The sequence below is a fragment of the Esox lucius genome, chromosome 5 (genome assembly GCF_011004845.1).
Source record: "Esox lucius isolate fEsoLuc1 chromosome 5, fEsoLuc1.pri, whole genome shotgun sequence".
Classification (NCBI taxonomy): Eukaryota; Metazoa; Chordata; class Actinopteri; order Esociformes; family Esocidae; genus Esox; species Esox lucius.
In genome coordinates, this window is record NC_047573.1 from 21,788,493 (window position 1) to 21,811,421 (window position 22,929).

Consider the following 22,929-nt stretch of genomic DNA (forward strand, 5'->3'; position numbering starts at 1 on the left):
CAGCATTGCCACCACATTCGGCAGAAATACGGCATCCCATCTGGTTTGTGCTTAGTGGGACATATTGGAAAATAGTCAGAATAAAGAAAACCCTTAAACAATTTTGGTACGGTATATTAAAACATTTGGTAGTGTACTGGATATTAAAAAGTAAATACACACGGTGATCTGTAGGACAGAAACTGATTTAAAAGTCCAATTCAAAAGACTGTAGATAGCTTTACGTTAATGACATCTATCCATAAAAACTGCTGTAATACTAATGTCTTTGTGGTGAACAAACTTGAATTTGGGATTTCTTCCCACAGACTTGGAGGAGGTCCAGATGACGCAAAAGAAATCATGCGACACAGTTTCTTTGCTGGAATCGACTGGCAAGATGTTTATGATAAGAAGGTAACTAATGCCTGTAATACTAGTTCTATCATATACCACATTCATATTGAAGAATCCTGTTGGAAATACCACGGTAGATTACACAGGGACCCAACCCTTTGGCTATCACCAGTTGGCATCCTTGATCATGGTTTGATAACTCCCTGGTCTGGTCGGAATGAATGTCATCCTTGCTCTTTCAGTGCTTGACCCTCACAGAGACGAGCAATGCAATCCCCACACCCTGATAGCAGATGGATGCAAAATACATTGTGGGAGGTGTTAACTTGTGACCTCCAGTTCTGTGTGTGATGGCGCTGTGATGCTGTGATTTCTGTCCCCTCCTGTCTAGCTCCTACCTCCCTTTAAGCCTCAGGTGTCATCGGAGACGGATACCAGGTATTTTGACGAAGAATTCACCGCACAGACGATTACAATAACTCCCCCAGAGAAATGTGAGTGAGAATTTTTTACTTGTTTTATTTGTGCCTGCTGTTTTAAATGTGAACCACTGTCTCTTTGTACCTCACTCGTGCTATTTTGAATGTGCCAGTTGTGAGGCAATATGGTTTCATCACAGTCCCGAAACTGCAGTTAAAGTGCAGTAACTGCAGTCAAATGTGATCATTTTAATGCAGGAAAACCAATGTTCTCTCCAACTCCTCTTTTTTGTTGTTGTTGTCTGTCAAGCTGTCATGTTAGTTTAATTTTAACCAGTAAAATTGGGTGAACTCGAATCAGTCTAAAAAGGTTGAGTTCACTGACACTATGCATGATCTAAATGTGTAATCTCCCGTAATCCCTCCCAGTTGATGAAGACGGGATGGATTGTATGGACAACGAAAGGAGGCCACACTTCCCCCAATTTTCCTACTCCGCAAGTGGGAGGGAATGAGAGCTATATCCAGTCACTATCACCGCCATTGGAAGGTTACCTGTGGAAAGTTACAGCATAAAACCAACCTAACCCCTCCTCTCTCCATTCGGGTCCTGCCATTCCATAGAGAGCCAGGAGAACCATATGTTTTATGTCAATGGTGTTTTTCATTGGGATTTTGCACGTATGGTCAGGCAGAAGTTAAGCTCTGTTGGTAGTTCCTAAGAGTTTAACGGTGTTTTTGTTATGGTTGATTTCTTACGGGATGGTATTTAAAGCCTTGCAACTGACTCGAGGAGTCAAATGGGTTGGTTGTGATGTGTCTTTAGTTCTTTCTGTTCTTTTTTCTAACTGAGATACATTTCTATCTGCTGTAGGAGCCTCTCATTCCAGGTAGGAACAGATGCTGTCTTTAGCATTTTAATTCAAAATAGGACAGTGTACCATAGCTTGAGATTCACAGGAGATTCTCCACTTGTTCGCTGTGTGATGGTCCGCAAATGTAAAAAAAAAAATTGCTTTTTGTCTTGACTTAATGATATTTGGGTTTACACTGTATTCTTTGGTGTGTTGCGTGTATTGAAATAATTTCATTTTTGTTAAGTTCTAGGATTTCTGTTTTTCGGAATTCCAAAACTGCCAGAAAACGGTTCACTCAGGCTTCACGGAGATCAATCTGTGTTCAACTCAGTAATCAACAGGTAACTGCTACTACCACTGGCTTTACTCTGCAGGTCAAACCATAGGAGCTATCAATATAGACCACCTCCACTACTTCTCATGGACTCTATGATGGTAGTTTCAGATATTAAACTATTAAGTGTGATGTTAATATAAGATATTTAAGGCGTGTGCAAAAAGAAAACTCTAGTCTGTCGGTTGATAAGCTGTGATTTTCACTTTCTCCTATTAGTGAAATCATTTGTTTGAATAGTGTGAGCGCTTCTGGGATTTTGCTATGCCAATGCTATGTATTGAATGGAAGTAAATGTGTATATACTGAGAGTCTAAAGACACAACTGTTGGCTGTAAACTCCTGTGAATCTGAGCTATGCGTTGGCTAAAACAGAAAGGTTCACCTCACTGTCTGGCTGGGAGAGAAATGAAGAAAGGTATAGGTACATGTGTTCAGGTCAGAATCCAATCATCCAATTTTAACTGGCTCAAGGTAGACGTTTCCTAAAACCGAGCATTATGTAAATAGGCTATGCCAAGCTTTATTTTAGACATATCATCACTAGATAATAAAACCATTCCAAAACACACCTTCATAGATGTGATTGAGAAATGCAAGATGGCGACTGTTTATTGTTGGATGCTCCTCCTTGATTGTGTAAGGGGAGGAGCAAATGAAGTTAGGAGGGTTGTGCTAAGACCATAAGAAGGGTGAATGAATTTGAAAAATCTGACCGGGGTTGAGAGATCTGCGATATTATTTGATGAACAGAAGTAAGAGGCATTGATATTGTTTGATTTGCACCACAGAAATGGCTTTCTATGGTTTTATTTATTTGTTCTTTTGTATAATGTTCTTGTTTATATGATTAGGAGTAATGACCAGTCATTTGATCTGGATGAAAAAGGCACCTGGAATAATGGCTTAAGAATGTAGAAGAAAAGGCCTTGTTGTTTTCTTTTGATATTTTTTTTTTGTTTCTTTCTTCTCTTACCAAAATATGATGATGATGATGAAAGACACAGCGGACAGCAAATTAAAGAGTTATATCAGTACCCAGGTAGTATTATTAAACATTTTCCATAAGACTTCTACATTTCAGGGGCTTCTCTCTTTAACATAATCGTATGTTCTGTAACCAGAGATGTGTCTGCGGTGTTAAAACCTAAAAGTTGTCTTCTACACAAATGTAAGGGCTTTATTAGCTACCACTTCCTTTCCGTTCCAATTGGTACAAAGCTACTGTCGTCTTCTAGTATCCTGTAATACATGCAAATACACATGCATGGTGCAGAACACTCTTCCACACGCAAACACTTGGTACTTTATTACAATTGCTTATTAACGCATTGCACGTTCAAGCTGTTTTTTTGTTTTACCTCCCGCTTTTCTAGAACAAGAAACTTAAGACATAAGAATGAATAACTTAAGCACTTACAAAGGCAATACACATTCATTGGCTTTAAAGTTGAGTGTTTTGAAGAATAGCTTACTGTTTATTTAGTTTACTGGTGAAATGGGATGCAGACTCGTGGGCCAGTGTTCCACATCTGTAGGTGGACATGCTGTGTGTGTGTGGTCACACTGTCATGGCGGACTGTTTCGAGATCTTCTAAAACACCTCACAGTGCCACTTGGAATGTGTTTTTACTGAACATTATTGTGTTGTATTACCATAGATAATAGTCAACAGCCAATCATTTTTGTAGGCAGTCACTCCATTGCAGAGTATCAGCTAGTCAGTGTAGGTGATTGATGCCAGCCTGATGCCGCTGTACATGTTGACTGGCGTCGTTTATTAAAACAGTGTTTGACATGCAGTAAGTTGTTGAGACATGGCAAATAATGGTACAGCATTCTGTCCTGCTCTATCCACTCGTCACGAGTAAGCCTTGCTTGGAAGGAATGCGACTTTCAATTCTTGATTGAAAGAACATGCAGAGTTCACACATTCCTGATTAAGTGGTTACTTTCAAGTCCCTTTTCAGGTATTTCATTGTTTAGGTTTAGTGTTCAGTATATTCCACGAGTGGTTTTCGAAGCATGTGTGCTGTCATGCTAATGTCAGTTCAGAAGCAAAACATATTTTTGTAGAGAACACACTCCTGTCTGTGATGTGAGCTGACTAAGAGTTTGATTGTGAATGTAGTCATGTGGATGAGAAAGACAAACTGATGTGACTGATTTCTTGTTTAATGTTTAATAATTTGACTCAAATTTGATGTAATTGAAGAGGTCCAATCAGTGCCGGCTCTAGCCATTTGGAGGCCCTAGAAGGTCAGGGGCCCCCTAGAAGTCAGGGCCCTAAGCGACCGCTTATGTTGCTTATGCCTGGAGATGGACCTGGGTCCAATAAGTGGGAAGAAGAGTACGTTGAAAAAGAAAGAAGTATATTGGGAATGACATTACTGTGGTATTGTCATTCTCACGTTTGTTTCGATCCACCTTAGATTTTGTTAGACCAGCAGCTACCTGGGATCCCTTAATAACAGAAAACATGACTGTAAAAAACACTTGAAGACCACTGAGAAAAAGTATTTAATACAAAGTAATGCAAACAATACAATTTAATAAACACAACAATAGAAACAAGTTTTAAGCTTTGATTCTGGGATGAGGAGTCATCTGGCAGAACTAATCCCGAGGTGGATATGGGATTTCATTAGGATCCTCATTAGCTACCACCAAAATGTCACTGTAAAACATCTGAAATGGAGACGTCCCATACTTCGGTAAAGCAGGGTGCGTGTGGTTTAAAGACCCTATTGCCAGCTGACCAATGTCGATGTTCAGTTGTGATGTAAGTAGAAAATCATCTCTTCTCAGAAGATAAGACTGTCAAATATGATTTAGTAAGTACATATTATTTGTCTTAGCGGTTTATTATAAATGACTGTCGGCCTGTTGTTTTTTTTTAATACTGCCAATAATGTGTCTGGGAAGAATAATCTGGAGACAAACTGCTATCTGAACAACTGTGCTGTAATCACTAACCCCTAAGCGTTCAAGTGTGTATGCTCTGGTCTGAGAAATGTGGTTAATCAGCCTGTTGGCTTTCCTCTTTTTCTTCCAAGATGCATTCCTTTTTTTCTTTTTTGATGGTTTCTATGTTTTGACTGAAGAAGGAAAATGATACAGCATCAGTCAAAAGTTTGCACACACCCATTACACTTACCTATTCACTTGAATGGGCAAGTGTGTCCAAACTTCTGACATAAAAACCTTGGTTAATAGAGGTTTGGCTTTTATGGCCTACTGTGTGATTTCTTTGATTCATTTTTATTCAAGGATTGTTTTTTATTTTATTTATCGATGGACAACTTGAAGTTTTTTTGTTAAATTTATTTTTTATTTAAAATGGTTGACTGTTAATTTTTTTTATGTTTAGCTGTCATAATGTTATAGTCTTCAGTACTGCGGCTAATTGTGATAATGAGGTGAAATTCTCCACAATTTATACTAGTCATACAAAGATTGCTGTTTCTTAATTTCTCAGACCCAGAACTCAAATGTGGCGTTTATGAGTCAGAATCTAGATGAGGATTTCCTAAAGAAACACCTTGTAAAGAGAGGCTGTGGCAAGATCCAAACCACCATGCATCATGGGTAAATTGTGACTGACTGACTGATTTGCATAAAGAGTTTTTATGATGCAAGGTAATCAGTAATTTGGTAGTTGCCTACAGACATTTTGAACACACACAAGGAGACTAACCCTTAGAGATGTCTCCAGTCCCCACCCCCTAAAAGGAAATACTAAGAAATACTTATGAAATGGACAAAATCTCTCCTCCGAAATTCAAAATAGGCTAACTTCTGCAAAATGTTTATTTGTCCAAATGATCAGTGGCAAAACTCTGTGCAAACCTCTGTGTTAGTTGCATGCTGTATGTTGATATTCACCTATACCATCCTATGTTTTCACCCTCTGTCCACCCCATACAGAAAAAATACATTTAAAATCTATTTTTTTAAAGCATGTTAAATATAAAACGAATTGCCAAATTGTCTTTTTTATGCATATTGAAATATATTTTAATGCGGGACATACATTTGTGAATATTTCTGGAAAACATACGGCACATCTGTTTGGAAATTACTATAAATCATTTTATTTTATTGTTAATATTTTTGGGGAGTACACTTTATTGAGACCGTTAAGCAATGACAGAAGATATGTGGGAGGCAGATTGAAGAGTTGGATTTGGAAATATAACTATGGTCTCTGGTGGAGAGAGGTTATGTCTGTCTGTGCTGGGAGCATTAGCACCAGACAACAGTCTCTGCATGTTTGGAAATTATTTTGCTGAAATAATATTTGCTTTGGATTTTTCAGCCATTTTTTTTCGGTATGGGGTACGAGAGCTTACTTCAGACACAGAAGATGTCACAATTTGCTACTCTGAAATGTGACATACTTCAATGTCATCATTTATGAATATGCACTTGTAAAGAAATGTATCATCTGTTTTTTATAAGGACATGTTAGGAGAAGAGGGAATGGGATTTTAAGGGGAATGCTGTGTTGCATGCAGAAGGCCTTATTGACACATTTTACTCTATACTAGGGCCATTCTCAACACAGGCCAAAAAGACATTATCTTTTTGATTCCATGGGGGTAAAAAATTGTCATGAGGCTATGGCAGCACTTTCAAGTCCATTGCTCCTTTTATAAGAGAACATCAACAAAATGCCCCCTGCTTTAGAAAAAACAAACGTTTATAGAAAACATACTATCTATGATGAGAATTAGCCCCTGATACAGTCCAGGCTTCCTGTCGTCATGTATTTTTTAGATTTCTTTTTAATATTGACATAATGAAGCATAGAGGACAGTGTGATGACAACAGGCCAGGAGAAGCTGCCAGGAGAACTTCAGCGGAGTAACACTGACCAGATCTGAACGATCGACTGGATCCATCTCAGCAATGCCGTAAACATGGAGCTCATTCAGTTCCACTGGTGGGTTGAATCTTGGCAGTTGAACCCAGTTGTCAACACTAAGACCAGATGCATTTTCAACTTGTATGTGAGGTGTATTAGGTACAACATCAACCTAGGAAACCCAAATGTTTTTTTTCTGCCGGGAATTTGCTACCACGGTGTGAAGCATTTGGTTCAACGGTCAAGATAAGTGCACTGCCACCCACTAGGGTTAGCCGTGCGATCTTCTCCACACCGACGAACTACAATGTGGGTTCTATCCTTACTAATTGCAGGGTCTGAATAATCTGTTTTCCACCTCAATGTACACACTGCTGCTACTGTCTGAAATGTCTACGACAGATTGTCTTATTATCTAGCTCCTGGTAGTGTATTATAAATGAGCATGAATTGTAATGTATTTATTTAAAAACAAAAAAGACATAGCTGTCGGATTAATACCTCCACAAACAAATGAACAAGGGTAAACTTTTTTTTTTTTTCTTCATCTAAGGAACATACAATGAGGAAACTTGAGCTAATTTGAATATGATGATCATGTGATGAAACAAGTAGAGTGAGTGTTGTGAAAATGGGACACTGTGCACCTGCAAAGATTTCCACTTCAAAGCTTAAATGTTCCATTTGGCTATTTGTCCCATTTTCATAAGTCACCCAACCTTCATTCAAATACATGGAAACAAAAATAATAATTTGCAAAATTGCTATGAGATTTTCATCTGACAGCAATGTAATAACTTGTAATTAATTTAATGTCCATGTAGCTTTAGAGTTTGACATTTTCTTGACCTTGCTAGCTCTGTCATTAGGTCCGTGTAAAAGATCTAGTCATATGGTTAAGAATTTTGAAGCAAAGGGATGATGTCTCAAATGAAAAAGAAAACAATTGTATCACTATCTGTCTTGTTTAAAGAAAAAGGTTTATTTCCTAGTAAATGGGACAAACGGGGATGTGAAAATGATGTGATCCGCAAGAATCTGTTTTTGTACACTGTACATCCTTAGTATTTTTACACGTAAACGTATATGATAGGGATGCCCATTTTCCTTCTTACAGACAGCTTAAATAAAGCAAATTGTCAATCTGCCATTTCTGTCACTTCTGCTCTGACTACATCGTATTGGATTTCAGAAGACAGATCACACTACACACTTCGCATTGAGTAATATTTAAAACACTGCATGTAAATATTTATTCAAATTTAAATTCATATCAAATATTGAAACGGCATTATACAACAACCAATGCTTTTAATATTAAAACATAGATACAAAAACAAGCCAGTTCCATTAGGGGAATGTTCTCTATGGAAATCTATAAGACCCTCATTAACCTAAACACACACGGAATTACAGAACGCACACACACTGTTGTTTTTGCCTGGCTGGTGCGGTGTGTTTGACAGAGTATCCAGGAGAAGAGGCTTGCAACACTGTGGTGCTCTTAGCCAGAGCTTCTTCCAATGCTGAACCATGACTTCAACCATTCCTGCCATGCCATCCCCAACAATCTCTGCTGCTTCACATCTCTCTCACATACAGAGCATGATGCCCAAAACCAACCTGAGAAAGTCTTCCCTCACACACATTTCTGTGGCACAATACAGCAGTAGGCAGATCAGTGACCTGACTAGGAGATCTCACAGCTGGATGCGTCATATCTTCTATGTCTACAGTAAGGACAGTGCTTCGGGCAAGATGAGGAGGTGTCATGTGGACAAGCTGTCGGGCCTCCTAGCACCACCAGGTAACTGGGGAAATAGAGAAGAGAGATGAGAAACCCACCTGGAAATATAATCTACACATTACTAGACTCAACCTGGAAATATAATCTACACATTACTAGACTCAACCTGGAAATATAATCTACACATTACTAGACTCAACCTGGAAATATAATCTACACATTACTAGACTCAACCTGGAAATATAATCTACACATATCTAGACTCAATCTGGAAATATAATATACACATTACTAAACTCAACCAGGACATATAATCTACACATTACTAGAGTCAGCTTAATGTGGATTCCTCAAATAAGTCAGACTTGAGTTGCATTTGAATTCCAATAGCCATGTAGTCTGGAGTATGTGCCGGTCTTTTGAGCAGCACATTTGTTGGTTGTTAGAGTAATGCTCCAAGGGAAATCCAGAAGTGCTAACGCTGCCATTTGTCCCGATAAAAACAACAGCACGGCAGCATTAGAGCAGCTGAGAGCAGAGGCACTCGGCAGGGCTCTCCGCTTTCTCCGTAAGCTCTTAAGAATGTCAGCCTCCGCGTCTCTCCCTCTCTGTCTGTGACACGCCTTTAGCAGCAATCTGGAAGAGCATCTGTGGAGCGCCTAGTCTGGCGGGATGTGCGGCCCTTGCTACCAGCTGTTTTTCTTCTCTCTGTGTCTCTCACTCTGTTTCCCTGTCTCTCTGAGGCTTAATGCCACGCGGTCTCTCTGACTGGGGTGCAGGGGTGAGCAAAGGGACTAAATGTGACTGAGTGTCTATTTAGAGATGCACAGTAGACAGTGCCAGTCAAAAATTAGGACACCTCTTCATTCCAGGGTATTTCTTTTGTTTAGAATTATAGTGAAGTCTTCAAAATGATGGAATCACATAGTAACCAAAAAAGTGTTTAGCAAATCAAATTACATTTATTTTTCAAATTCTTCAAAGTATCCACCCTTTGCATTGATGACTGCTTTGCACACTCTTGGCATTCTCTCACTCAACTAGCTTCATTTCACCTGGAATGCATTTAAATTAATAGGTGTGCCATATTAAAAGTTAATTTGTGGAATGTCTTTCCTTCATGTGTTTGAGGCAATCGGTTGTGTTGTGACATGGTAGATTGTAGGGTACACAGAAGACCATCATTATCTCTGTACTGTATGCAATGACATACATGGTTGTGAATGTACCTGTATGCATTAATGACATACATGGTTGTGAATGTACCTGTATGCATTAATGACATACATGGTTGTGAATGTACCTGTATGTACTAATGACATACATGGTTTTGAATGTACCTGTATGTATTAATGACATACGTGGTTGTGAATGTACCTGTATGCAATAATGACATACATGGTTGTGAATGTACCTGTATGCATTAATGACATACATGGTTGTGATTGTACCTGTATGTAATAATGACATACATGGTTGTGAATGTACCTGTATGCAATAATTACATACATGGTTGTGAATGTACCTGTATGTAATAATGACATACATGGTTGTGAATGTACCTGTATGTAATAATGACATACATGGTTGTGAATGTACCTGTATGTATTAATGACATACATGGTTGTGAATGTACCTGTATGTAATAATGACATACATGGTTGTGAATGTACCTGTATGTAATAATGACATACATGGTTGTGAATGTACCTGTATGTATTAATGACATACATGGTTGTGAATGTACCTGTATGCATTAATGACATACATGGTTGTGAATGTACCTGTATGTAATAATGACATACATGGTTGTGAATGTACCTGTATGTATTAATGACATACATGGTTGTGAATGTACCTGTATGTAATAATGACATACATGGTTGTGAATGTACCTGTATGTAATAATGACATACATGGTTGTGAATGTACCTGTATGCGTAGGTTCTGCATCTCCTCAGTGAGTAGGTGGCGCTCCTGCATCAACTGGTTCTGTCTGGCAAGCAGCTCCATCACCTGCTGGGCACTGGACTGACTGTGCCGGTCCAACTGCTGCAGTCTAAGACAGACAGACAGACATTGTATAATATACAATTCAACAGTTATTTCAGACATGTATGAAGAGCAACATTGATATGACAGACTAGATTGATCGCAACGCTACACATGAAAATGGAATTCACATTTGTTTCTGTTCACACCCACAGTGGAATAGCCAATGTGCAGTATCTGATGTAGTGTTTAATAATCAAAGCTATGGGGGAGTAATACAAGTCAGTTGTCTCTTCCCAGTGTCTACCGGCCAGAGATGCATAGCTATTTCTAAACCATAGTTAATGCTTAAACACTCATTTTCATAAGCATGGTTTATATTAAGAATGATGTTTTACACCTTGGCCATTCTATTCTGCATTTTAAAATAAAATTATTTAAATAAGTTCTACAGTTGACAGGGACAGAGAATTACCTAATTAACACCTGTCATACTCTGAAGGCCCCAGTAAGAGCCACTGTCTACGTTCTAGATGATGTAACGTTTTTGACACCAACATGTTGGCATGTCGTAGGTAACATAGGTTCGCAGTAGTCCTGCATGTCATCCACCCGAGGACCAACACAAAGCATTCAGCTGAGGCAGGGACGACCTAACTCATCAGACCAGTCCCTCAACAGGGAACCTGTCCAATCACCGCGCTAACTCACACCAAAATAATGCTACACTCTACCCAGTACTGTCTATCTGTATAGTAGTGGGAATGGCAATAGCTTATTAGCCGACTGTCCGTGGCTTAAAGCGACTGTTATGGGCTCTAGTCATCCACTGCTTCTTGGATCAGAGGAGATTCAGGCCAGTTCCCAGTGTCCTAGATCCCACAGGAGGGCACGTCGCCAGGGCCATGGTGGAGCTGAGGAGGGGCTTGGGCGCCCAGGGGAGGGGATGTACTCCTTCAGCGCAGTAGGCGCCGTGCGAGGGGAGGCCTCTAGCTGTTGCTGAAGGGGGGAGACAGATGCCCCTCTCCTGCTGGCTGGGGCAGTGCCGTCTGTGCAGTGGGAAGGCAGGAAGAGCATGCGGCCCTCGCTACCCCCTCCGTGAGAGCTGGAGCACGCGGGCCCTCCACGGCCCAGGCTGCACTGGCCAGCTTGTCTCGGGCTCGTCCCTGCTGCGCTGGAGGCTGGAGCTGCTGACTCCCCCTCGCCTGGCCTCCAGAGCCTGGCAACGAGCTGCCGGTGCTGGGGATACAGCCTGCGTCAGCCGGCCCCCCGCCCCCACATGGCCACACAGCAGGGAGGGAGCCATCACGGAACACGCCGAGCTCCGGAGCCCTGCCGAGCGAGCCGGTGTGGAAACGCTCCGCGGGAATCGCGCGGGGAACGAAGGGAGATTTTTTTTTCAAAGGGTTCAACGCGACGGCGAGAAAGGGGTTTCGATTCTGTGACAGCAGTCTGTTCTGTACGACGCTTTTCTTGTTGCTGCCATGTGAGCTGTGATGTCCACGCCTAACGGATGTAAGTTTCTTACAGGCATGACGCATCGCATCTACATTTGTCAGCTGAAAACATAAAACTAAATGTTCCTGTATTCTAGACCTAGAAAAGGGTTTAACGGGATCGAATAAAACATGGAACATTATTTCTGTGGAGCCTTTTCAGAGTGGTTTTAAAATTAAAATTGAAAACTAACATTATATTTATTTAATTTTTTAAGGCAAAACCTGATCCATGAATTCATTGATCGATCAAATATATATAATATTATTGAATTTGTCAAATTTTCAACATTTATTTGAATTTCTAGTACAAAGTTCTTACTCCTGACCTGTAACAGCAGCACTAATGCCTTCTGAAAAGCTAAAGAGTCAACAGTTGCAGCTGTCCGTGCAAATGCCATGCGTATTAAACCTTGTCGGCTATGCCATGCATATTAAACCTTAAACCTTGTCATTCTGTAACTAATGCTTTCACCCTACACTGGACACGCCAAATCGGGAAACATACTGTTTCAATCTGACACATTAGCCTATTAATTACACAATCCTCCTGACCTTAATCCACCTCCATAACCACCTCTGTCAGCACCCACAACCCAACAAACTCAATCCCAACTTAGCAGCCTTATCCCAAACCAAAAAGGCCTCAACTCCAACTCAACCGCCTCAACTCAACCACCTAAAAGAACCAACATGCCTTATCTCCAACCCAACCACGTCAACTCAACCACGTCAACTCAACCAACATGCCTTAACTCCAACCCAACCACCTCAACTCAACCACCTAAAAGAACCAACATGCATTAACTCCAAGCCAACCACCTCAACCCAACCACCAAAAAACCCAACATGCCTTAACTCCAACCCAACCACCTCAACTCAACCACCTAAAAGAACCAACAGGCCTTAACTTTAACCCAACCACCTCAAATCAACCACCTAAAAGAACCAACATGCCTTAACTCCAACCAAACCACCTCAACACAACCATTTCTATCCATTCAACTCAGCGACAAACAAGAAAGCTTAAAACCAACCACCTCAACTTCAACCACCCACCTCAACCCCATCAGCTTCAACCAAACCACCTCGATCCCAACCCAACCACCTCGGGCCCAAAACAAGCCGCCTCAACTTGGACCTGGCTGACGTAACCCCGACCGAGGCCACCGAGGAGAGGTGAAGTTGAGGACAGGGATGAAAGGGGGGGTTAAAACTCAAACTGACGAAAGAGGGAGGGCGAGCTCCTCCGAAGCAGCAATCACAATGGGGGTCTGATTAAATTAGGGGCCCGTCCAGCAGCTAAAGCAGCAAATCCAATAACCGCCCTACATTTACTGGCACACAACTTAATTAGGTTTTTAATACAGCTTAGCGCTGGGCTCTCCCCCCCTGTCCAGGCTGGCTGGCTGGATGACTGGCTGGCCAGTGTCCACTGATGCCTGCGCTCTGCCCGCTGCTGGATGGATGGCAGAGAGGGCCGAGCCCAGGCCTCCCCGCTGACCTGGTGAAAGGACACCATCTGCTGGCTCCCAGGCTAACTGAAGACAGGACGGCTGAACTGAGACAGACACACACAAACATGCACACACAGGAAGACACGCGTAGCCCTTCACAAAGCAACAGCCAATTGTCAATCTGTATTTTCATTTTGTTTCTCACACAAAACTAAACTTTTTGAAAACTATTGCGCCAGATGAGTAGTGATTAAAAATCACCCTCCAACTCGCACGCAGCCATGCAAAATCTTCTTATAGCTTTTATGGACATGGACTAAATTACACACAAAAACCTCTGCAGTCGACTTGCCACAGCCCACAGCTTGCGCCCGAGCTCCCCAGTGAAGCGGTTTGTTGGTTTACATGAATGAGGCTAGTGGTGGAACAGTGGAGCCTCTCCAGGTTTGTATAGTCAAGTGTGGAGCAGCGCTGCTTTGCATGGCCTACAGCACTGTTCCAGGGGAAACCCCTGTCTGTGAGACACACCAGCCCAGCCTGGGAGAACACGAGACGGAAGGTAAGCTCGGTCTCTGAGGCCACGCCGGGCCCAACCGTGGCCCGGGGATGTGCGGCTGGCTCTGGTGTCCCTGGGAATGTCTAGTGTGTTCCTTTACCCCAGCTCTGGCCTACATCCTGCTTGGCACATCCCAAAGCCACCTGAGAGGGATGTTTTTTGTGCTCTCTGTTGGCACATCTTGTCCAACAGTCTGAATAGCAGACACAGGTTCAGGAATTTACTAACAGGTTGAATATAAAAAAGGTGGATTTGCCTAAGGCCGATTTGGACAGCGTTAATAAGATTACGGATTTTCCCATAATGTGACTTGGATGTAAATCAACCGGATGGCATATCGATAATCACAAACCAGATGGGACGGTGTATCGCTGCAGAATGCTATGGTAACCATGCTGGTTGAGTGTGCTTCGAATTCTAAATAAATCACAGATAGTGTCACCAGCAAAGCACCCCCACACCTCCTCCATGCTTCGCGATAGGAAGCACACATGCAGACATCATCCGTTCACCGACTCTGCGTCTCACATAGACATGGTGGTTATAACCACACATCTCAAATTTGGCCACAGTGTGGACAAGGCACACCTGCTAATTGGGATGCATTCCAGATGACTACCTCTTAAAACCGGTTGAGAGAATATCAGTTTGTGCAAAAGGTACAAAATTAAATGTATTTTGATCTGTTCGATACTTTTTTCGTTGCTACCTTATTCCATCAGTGTAATTTCATAGTGGTGATGTCTTCATTATTATTCTACAATGTGGAAAATATTCTGACTAAAGAAATAACCTAGAATGAGTAGGTGTGTCAAAACCTTCGAATGCTACTGTATGTATTTGTGTACTTTACCATGCTCATATTATACTGTCATCTATAACATATTTTTCAATAATCAGATTCCATACCATCCATCAGTTTATAACACATGACTAGGACCTTCTGACCACCTTCAAACGTATCCAAAATAATAGAATTCTAAAATAGAAAATAACATTGCAGGGATGAAAATCAGACTTCGGTATCACCATGCAATAACATACTGTCACAGGATTTCTTTTTTTTCCACAGTCTGACATTCTGCCATTATGCAATATTCACTTGAATGTGTGTAGATGGGCTACTGCTAACAACCCAGCCCAGACTGGGGATGATAGGGGCTGCAGGGCAGAGGAGACGGGGGTGAAGAATGCAAGCAGACTGCCTTGGCTTGCCTGGTTAAAACCATACCGCCAGGGGCGGCTCTACAGCTGCTCAGTAGCCCAGCCCGACCCACCCTAACCCTAACCCTAAACCTGGCATGGCACAGGGGTGTGGGTGGTTGGGTGGAGGGTCTGCCTTGAGGCTAGTGAGAATCTCATACCCCCCCAACCTGAATAGACATGTCTGTTGCTGCTCATGGTCGTTCGTTAGTGCAATTTCAAACCTTTAATCCATGTAATTAGAAAAATGATTAATAGTTTAGAGACAAAAGGAACAGAAGTAGAGACCCAGAACATGGATTTGGTCATAGCTTCCACAATCTCCCCATAAGCTTTTTCAGATACCCCCCAAAAAAAAACATTCTGCGTCTGGTGGTTAAAATACCGGGTTAGTCACAATAATACACTGACAAACTCGAAAACAACACAAACAAAAGTAGCGGAAGTGTGTTCTGAAATCCATGGTGACCGTGTGGTTGGGAAAGTGCCAGCGTTGCCATTTCCCATGGTTCAGTTGAAGGTGTGACACTGAGAGGGCTGTCGATACGACTCCGGTTAGGAGCACGGCGCTCCAGCTTGCGTGCCCCCTGGGAAACAGGCCCGGCGTACGGTAGTGGAGCCGTAAAACCACCGCTTCACAATGCTCTTTCAGCAGGCCGCCGAGCCGCAGCCCCCCCGGCTACACAGGCCAGCTGGGCGGGACAGGGGGAGGGTGAGGGACAAAGGGGGGAGCGGCAGTGCCACCCAGAGGACAGAGGGAGGAAGGAGAACCACTAGAGCCCCCTCACAGGAGAGTACCAATCCAGAGAGGAGGACTGTTCTGATATAGCTTGAGACGTCCGCGTTCTACTGGCACTCAGGGGGATGTCTTTCGCTATCAACAGCAACTCGGTTAAAGATCGTTCACATATTGAAATGTCAAGGAAATGTTAATGTTTCATCGGTAAACGAATGTCATTAAGTCAGGAATTTGGCAGCTATGGAAAAATATATATTCAAACTTTAGCTTTTAGAAAAGAAAACACTAAGGAGGCTAAAACAAGTCTAAAACAATCCTGCTCTTCATAGAATAGCTGAAACAGAGATGAGACTGTAGTATAACCATCAACGACACACACCACCACTATTATTACCAGAAACACACACACCACAAATAATAACCACACGCGCACACACCACAATCAAAACCACACACACTTGTTCTACTATACAGTACTTGTGTGGATTTTCAGGTAAAATGACTACCACATGCACACAAACCACAACCAAAACCACCAGTCATATCCTTCAACCTTATTTCTAATATTAACCGTAAGCTTAATCATTTTTCACTTGGCCAGATTTGCAAAAGGTTACTTGTCAGGACTTATGATTCTTCGTATATTAATATTCACACACCACTTTCTGCATCTTCCTCTGCCAACTTAATTTGCAAATGAAAAGTTTGAGGAGAGTCTGACTGTTCCTGGGGAGATGGCAGCACAGTATGAGTTCAGGGAGAGAAGATAGGGTGAAGGGGGGTTGTGGGGGCCGAGGAGAAGGGGTGTGGGGGTGGATGGCAGAGAATCAGATGAAGCAGCCCTGGCCCGGGGGCCCTCGGTCTCCCCCGGCAGTGGCGAGGCTGTTCCCAGGCCGCCGTCCGCCATTTGTTCCATTACCCAAATCTCCTGGAGCCTTTTCCCCAACACAGCTCCAACAACTGCCTGTGCTGCTCTCGCACATGGCCCTCCATCCCTCGCCCCACTCCTCCAGACGCACACACCATCTTTCTTTGTGGGGCCATATGGCTGACAGAAGCCTGTAGATTTAACGGCACATCTGCGTATACATTACTGCTCTCCTTATAAAGGGCCGCGATGCAAGACGCTAGCGTGCGCGCGTGTGTGTGTGTGTGTGTCAGAGAGCTGGTGATAATTGGTGAAGGAGCATGCTGACAGCTGCAGGGGGTGAGGACATGGCGTGGCACTTGATGCAGACTGGCAGAAGTGTGGGTAAAACCACTAGTCAAGCAAAGGAGCGTCGGCATCCGACCGTCAGGAGCTATGCTTGCAAACCCTTAGCAACTATTCACTGTTACGTAGCTTGGTGTCTGAAGGGGTATTTATGTGTAAATGTCAATGTAACGGCACATCTGTTTAGAGTCTGGAAGGTCGTAAAATGAGCTTGAATTGTATGGCACACTTGAAAAAACTGGAGTGGGCTTGATTAATCTGCAGTTTGAACAGGCGTGCTTAATTGTGTTCCTGTTTAAAAAGGAAAAATGTATTTGCTTCTGGATCTCTTCTATCATTCAATAAAAGATTGCTTTCTACTGTATATTAGTATACTAGCTGGTCATCATCTGATGGCTTAGTCCATTCTAAAATCCAGTCAAATCAATAATGTATCCATTCAATAATCCAATTTAATTACATTTCATTGTCTATTCATTAAATTATTTGATGTATCTACAGTGGCTTTGGAAAGTGTTCAGGCCCACTCCACATTTTGTTATTATAAATTATAATTTTAATGAATGAAAAAAAGTCAATCAATATACCCACTATTATCCATAATGACAAAGCAAAAACGTGTTTTTTGAAATATGTGCCAATGTATTTATTTATTTGGCAGTAATCACAGCTAATAGTCTTCTTGGGTATGCCTCTACAAGCTTTGCACCCCTGGATTTGGGTAGTATCTCCCTTTCCGATATTCTCAAAGTCTCCTCACAGATGTTCAATGGGGTTCAAGTCCGGGCTTTGGCTGGGCCACTCAAGGACATTCACAGATGCACCGAATACACACCAATGCCTGTCTTGCCCGGTTACTTAACCTGACCAATGCCTGTCTTGCCCGGTTACTTAACCTAACCAATGCCCGTCTTGCCCGGTTACTTAACCTAACCAATGCCTGTCTTGCCCGGTTACTTAACCTAACCAATGCAACCTAACCAATGCCTGTCGTGCCCGGTTACTTAACCTGACCAAGGCCTGTCGTGCCCGGTTACTTAACCTAACCAAGGCCTGTCGTGCCCGGTTACTTAATTAAGCCGGACAGTCAACTCCCACCTCTTCCATTTCACAATGATGACACCCACTGTGCTCCTGGGAACTTTCAATACTTAATACATTTTTTACAATGATCTTGGTGGCCTATGGAGAGTTCTTTGCACTTCATGGCTTTTTGGGGGATTTTGCTCTGATGTGCTCTGTGAAGTGGGGGACCTTATATAGACAGATATTTTCCATGTCCAATCAGTTTAATTTGATACAGGTGGACTCTGATCAAGTTCTAGAGACATCTCAAGGATGATCAAAGGACACATGATCCAAAATCAATGTGGAGAGTCATGGCAAAGTGGATATTTAAGTTTTTCACTTTTCAATAAATTGTCAACAATTTCTAATTAACTGAATAAATTATAAATTAATTCTGTAACACAACAAAATGCAGAGAAAGTGAAATGGTCTGAATTCTATCCAAAGCCACTCTAGATACTGTACACATGATGAAGCCAGAAACACAGTATTAGAAACACAGTTTCCTAATGTATTAGACAAATCCATTGTAATGTTTACAGATACATTAAAAGACTTGGACTAAGATATTTCTTATCTGATACTGCTACTAGGGTCATAAAAAAAAAACGAAATTTAGGAAAATTAGTCAAAAGTTTTTTTTTGTCATTAACCCATTATCACAACAGTTCCCCAAATAAGGAGCTACATTTAAAACACTGAACAGAACAAAAACACAAACAGATGAAATATGGAACAATAATACATGATTTGTTCCTGATACATTCTCTGAACAGAATGTTATAATGGCCAGATAAATAGACACCCTTCTGCTGGCTTTGTTTCAGCGCTCTCTTTCCCTAATCTCTGGGCAAAAAAAACCCAAACACATTAATACTATAAATAAATAAATAAATTCAGGAGCGAAAACATTATGTGCTAAAACCCCTGTGTAGCTTGGCATTCTCCCCCCCAAATGTAAAAATAAATCAAGCTGATTTTCCAAATGTTCCATACGCACCGGGCTGTTGCAGCTCTTCACAGCACAGATTGAGCTCGATCGAGAATACGGGCTGGAGGGCGGAGCCTTGGCTATTGGCATGTTGGGTGAACCCATTTGCACCCGCTTGTTAACACGTACACCTTAACCCCCGTGTGCCGGGGCAGTGTGCCCGCTGTGCCCATGAAGACTACTGAACACACCAGGGAATCACCCGGCGAAGTACCTTTCCGACACCTCGTTGGAACGGAGTCGTGCTTGTCACCGTCCTCTACTGTTATTTCCTATCTACACCTGGCTCAGGAACACAACGCCAATTAGGACACAAAATAACACCCACCACCCTGTATTTATGCAATAACACAAGACGGCATATACTTTAGCGGTTAGTGTTGGGCTCGTGACTAAAACGACAATGGTTCGAATCCCCGAGCCCAGACGGAGAAAAACCTGGCGAGGCCCCTTGATCCAAAGTGATGTCAAACCATGCTTTAAAAGAAAATAATAAAAAGAACTTGGGTCCAGGTGGCTCCCTGAACGGCGGGTTGTCCGTTCTCTTCGGACCGCGTCGTCCTTTTACACCACTGATGAGTATTTCTGTTCTGATCAGATCGGTCTCTGTAACAATCTTCCAGAATCTAACTACATGCCTCCCCCGCACATCCTAATGCCTCTGTTAATCACATGCAGCGCTGCCACATTTCCACTTCTTTAGCAACAGAATATCTCGTTTCATATCGCAGAGGTACATTAAAGATTACATCAGATTACAGACCGTCTGTGGATTCTTCCCATGCAGCCACAACAGCAAGTAATGTTTAGAACTGTGCACGTGCCTATATATGTGTTGACAGGGAAAAGACCAAGCTCGCCTTAAAAGGTTCATTTGCAGTGCTGAAACAAGTTGACCCCGAAAACATTACTTATAGTACAGTATATGGAGATTGGCAAGAAGAAAAGGTGAATCGTACAGATTTCTCCACACATCTACAGCCAACAGGCCTCTATTCTTCAACTGGGCCTGCTGGGAGATGGGGATTCACAACAAGCCGGACAGCTGCTGTTTTCTCAGAACTTTGTTTTTTGACAGTTTTTCACTCTCTACTCTTCTTCTTGGCACATTTGTGACAGTGGGTGTTAAGCAATATCTTGTGTTACGTTGTGGGAAGTGGGGGGTGGCGGGGGGTCCCAGCAGAGGCCTCGTCGGAGTGCAGCAGTGACACCTACAAATCCTCGCCCACGTCGCATTGCTAGGTGGGTGCTGGGCTAGGTGCCAGGCTAGGTGCTGGGCTAGGTGCCAGGCTAGGTGCCGGTCGGCCCTGGGGCTCGGCGGTTTTGGCTGTGTTGTACAGTTTTAACTCCCACTATAAATACTATTAACACACACATAACACAACACAGAATACAGGCCACAATTACACACTGTTAACACACACACACATAACACAACATAGAATACAGGTCACTATTACTCACTATTAGCAGACACCCAGATAACATAACACAGAGTAGTGTATACAAGCCACTATTACACACAAATAAATACACACATTTAACAAAACACAGAACAGGGGCCACTATTACACTGTTAACACACACATATAACACAACACAGACTGCTATATACAGGCCACTATTACACACCAGTAACACACACACAAAACACAACACAGAATACAGGCCACTATTACACACCATTAACACATGCACAAAACACAACACAGAACAGAGGCCACTATTACACAGCATTAACACACACACAAAACACAACACAGAATACAGGCCACTATTACACACCATTAACACACACACAAAACACAACACAGAATACAGGCCACTATTACACACCATTAACACATGCACAAAACACAACACAGAACAGAGGCCACTATTACACAGCATTAACACACACACAAAACACAACACAGAATCCAGGCCACTATTACACACCATTAACACACAAACAAAACAACAAAGAAAGGAGGCCACTATTACACACTGTAAACACACTCATATTACATAATACAGAATGGAGGCCACTATTACACACACACATAACACAACACACACATAACACAACATAGGCCACTATCACACAATATTAAAACACACACCTGTACCACAACACCGATAGACTCAAAAGGAGTTCACTATTCATGGTCTCCTCCACTGTCCTCAATTCAGAACTTGTTCAACATGAAAAGGATTAATTCTAGATCCTAGAAAATCTCGTTCTCACTTCTATTGGTTAGCAATATCCTTCCATAATCTCTATCAGCTATCTTTGTCTGTGTGTGGGCACGTGCGTGCGTGCGTGCCAGTACCTGTTCTTCATGCGTTGATGCATCCTGCCATGCTGAACACATTGCTCCTCCATCTCTGTACAGCGCGCTCCCAGCTTCTCCACACGCTCTTCGAGATGCTCCTTCTCCAGGGACAGCTGCTCCACCTCACTCCTGATAACATACAAACATTCTACACATTACCAAGCATTGCATTACGGCCGTTGATATGACTATTGGAAAACACTACAGGGCCCTTCCCCTTGAATTTAGTAATACAATGAGCTGCCTGCCAGGTGTGGGCTGTTAATGTCTGCAGAGCTTCCAGGGCTTACAACAGGTGGAAACCCAGGATGCTGAAACCGCAATGATTCTCGCAGCAACATCAACCGTGATCCAACTCCGCCAAGTCCACCCCATTAGAGAGAACCAGCCCCTGCCTCTCCAACCGTGTGATCCGGGCGAGGGCGGCTGCCGCGGCCATTTAAAGACATCCAGCTGAAATCAGTTGCTTTTAAAAGTACGAGTCGTAGACACGCTGTATCGTAAGAGCGGGCGGATGACAGGAGTGTTAACGGATGACAACCAGCTTGAGCACTCAGCCACCACTCTTCAGGAGTGGCAGCCCAGGCCCAACCCACGGTCAGGGCCTAACTCAACCCGCATTCCAGTAGGCCGAAACAGGCGGCTGACTATTGGCTTGACGTTTTCAAGTGGTCTGTAGAGGGGCCGTAGCGGAGGACAACGCCCCTGTTCCCGGTTCATTGTCGAGGGCAGCAGTGCAGAATAACAGCGCGTTCATCTGGCTAGTGGGCCGGCACGGCTTTAGAAGGCGCATTAAGCACGAGGCATCAGGAGCTGAAACAGCCCGCGGACGCAACAACCGATAGCCGCCACGACCACGCGCTGAGTCAGGTCGACGCAGCGTGGCGTAGCGGTTTCTTGGCTAGACGTGTGCGCGGGCGAGTGCGCGATGAACAGAGACGCGGCGGCTGGTCATTGTTTTAGGACCTGTTGACGTTGGGATTTGCGTGCGGGTGGGTGTTCTGGAGATGAGACTGTGCTGTAATGTCTCTCCTGCCCGGTATAGGGGCTTGAGAGGACCTTGGAAGGTTGGGCTGTCTGGCTGTGGCAGATTGGGGGCTGTGATGTGACTAATGTGCTTTTCACTGTTTTAACAGCTGACTGGCCCAGAGGCCTGAGGTAACAAATGTGACCCCCTGTGTGTCCATGTGTGTGTCCCCGTCCCTTTTTATAATATCTGTGTGTCAGTGTGTGTCCGTCTGTGTCTTTTCATATATCAGTGTGTGTGTGTGTGTGGGTGTGTGCATATCCGTGTGTCATTTCACATGTCTGTCCGTGTCTTTTCATATATCCGCTTCTG

The 22,929-nt window shown here is 42.9% G+C and overlaps 2 protein-coding genes across 6 annotated transcripts in view; one reads left to right on the forward strand and one right to left on the reverse strand.

The window, feature by feature from the left end:
* Positions 1 to 7,963, forward strand: part of akt3a (v-akt murine thymoma viral oncogene homolog 3a) — an 84,398-nt gene extending 76,435 nt beyond the window's left edge. For all 3 annotated transcript variants that reach the window (XM_010888754.3, XM_020046520.2, XM_010888755.3), the window contains 3 exons: positions 309 to 396; positions 728 to 830; positions 1,185 to 7,963. In XM_010888754.3, coding sequence (XP_010887056.1) covers positions 309 to 396; positions 728 to 830; positions 1,185 to 1,270 — 277 coding nt within the window. In that variant the 3' untranslated portion in view covers positions 1,271 to 7,963. The remainder of the gene's footprint in view (positions 1 to 308; positions 397 to 727; positions 831 to 1,184) is intronic.
* Positions 7,964 to 8,042: 79 nt separating this feature from the next.
* sdccag8 (SHH signaling and ciliogenesis regulator sdccag8) overlaps positions 8,043 to 22,929 on the reverse strand; it is a 38,602-nt gene continuing 23,715 nt past the window's right edge. For 2 of the 3 annotated variants that reach the window (XM_029120101.2, XM_029120100.2), the window contains 3 exons: positions 21,588 to 21,719; positions 10,456 to 10,619; positions 8,631 to 10,381 (listed from right to left, as the gene is read on the reverse strand). In XM_029120101.2, the coding sequence (XP_028975934.2) occupies positions 10,317 to 10,381; positions 10,456 to 10,619; positions 21,588 to 21,719 (361 nt within the window). In that variant the 3' untranslated portion in view covers positions 8,631 to 10,316. The other variant, XM_010888756.3, reaches the window with a different exon arrangement.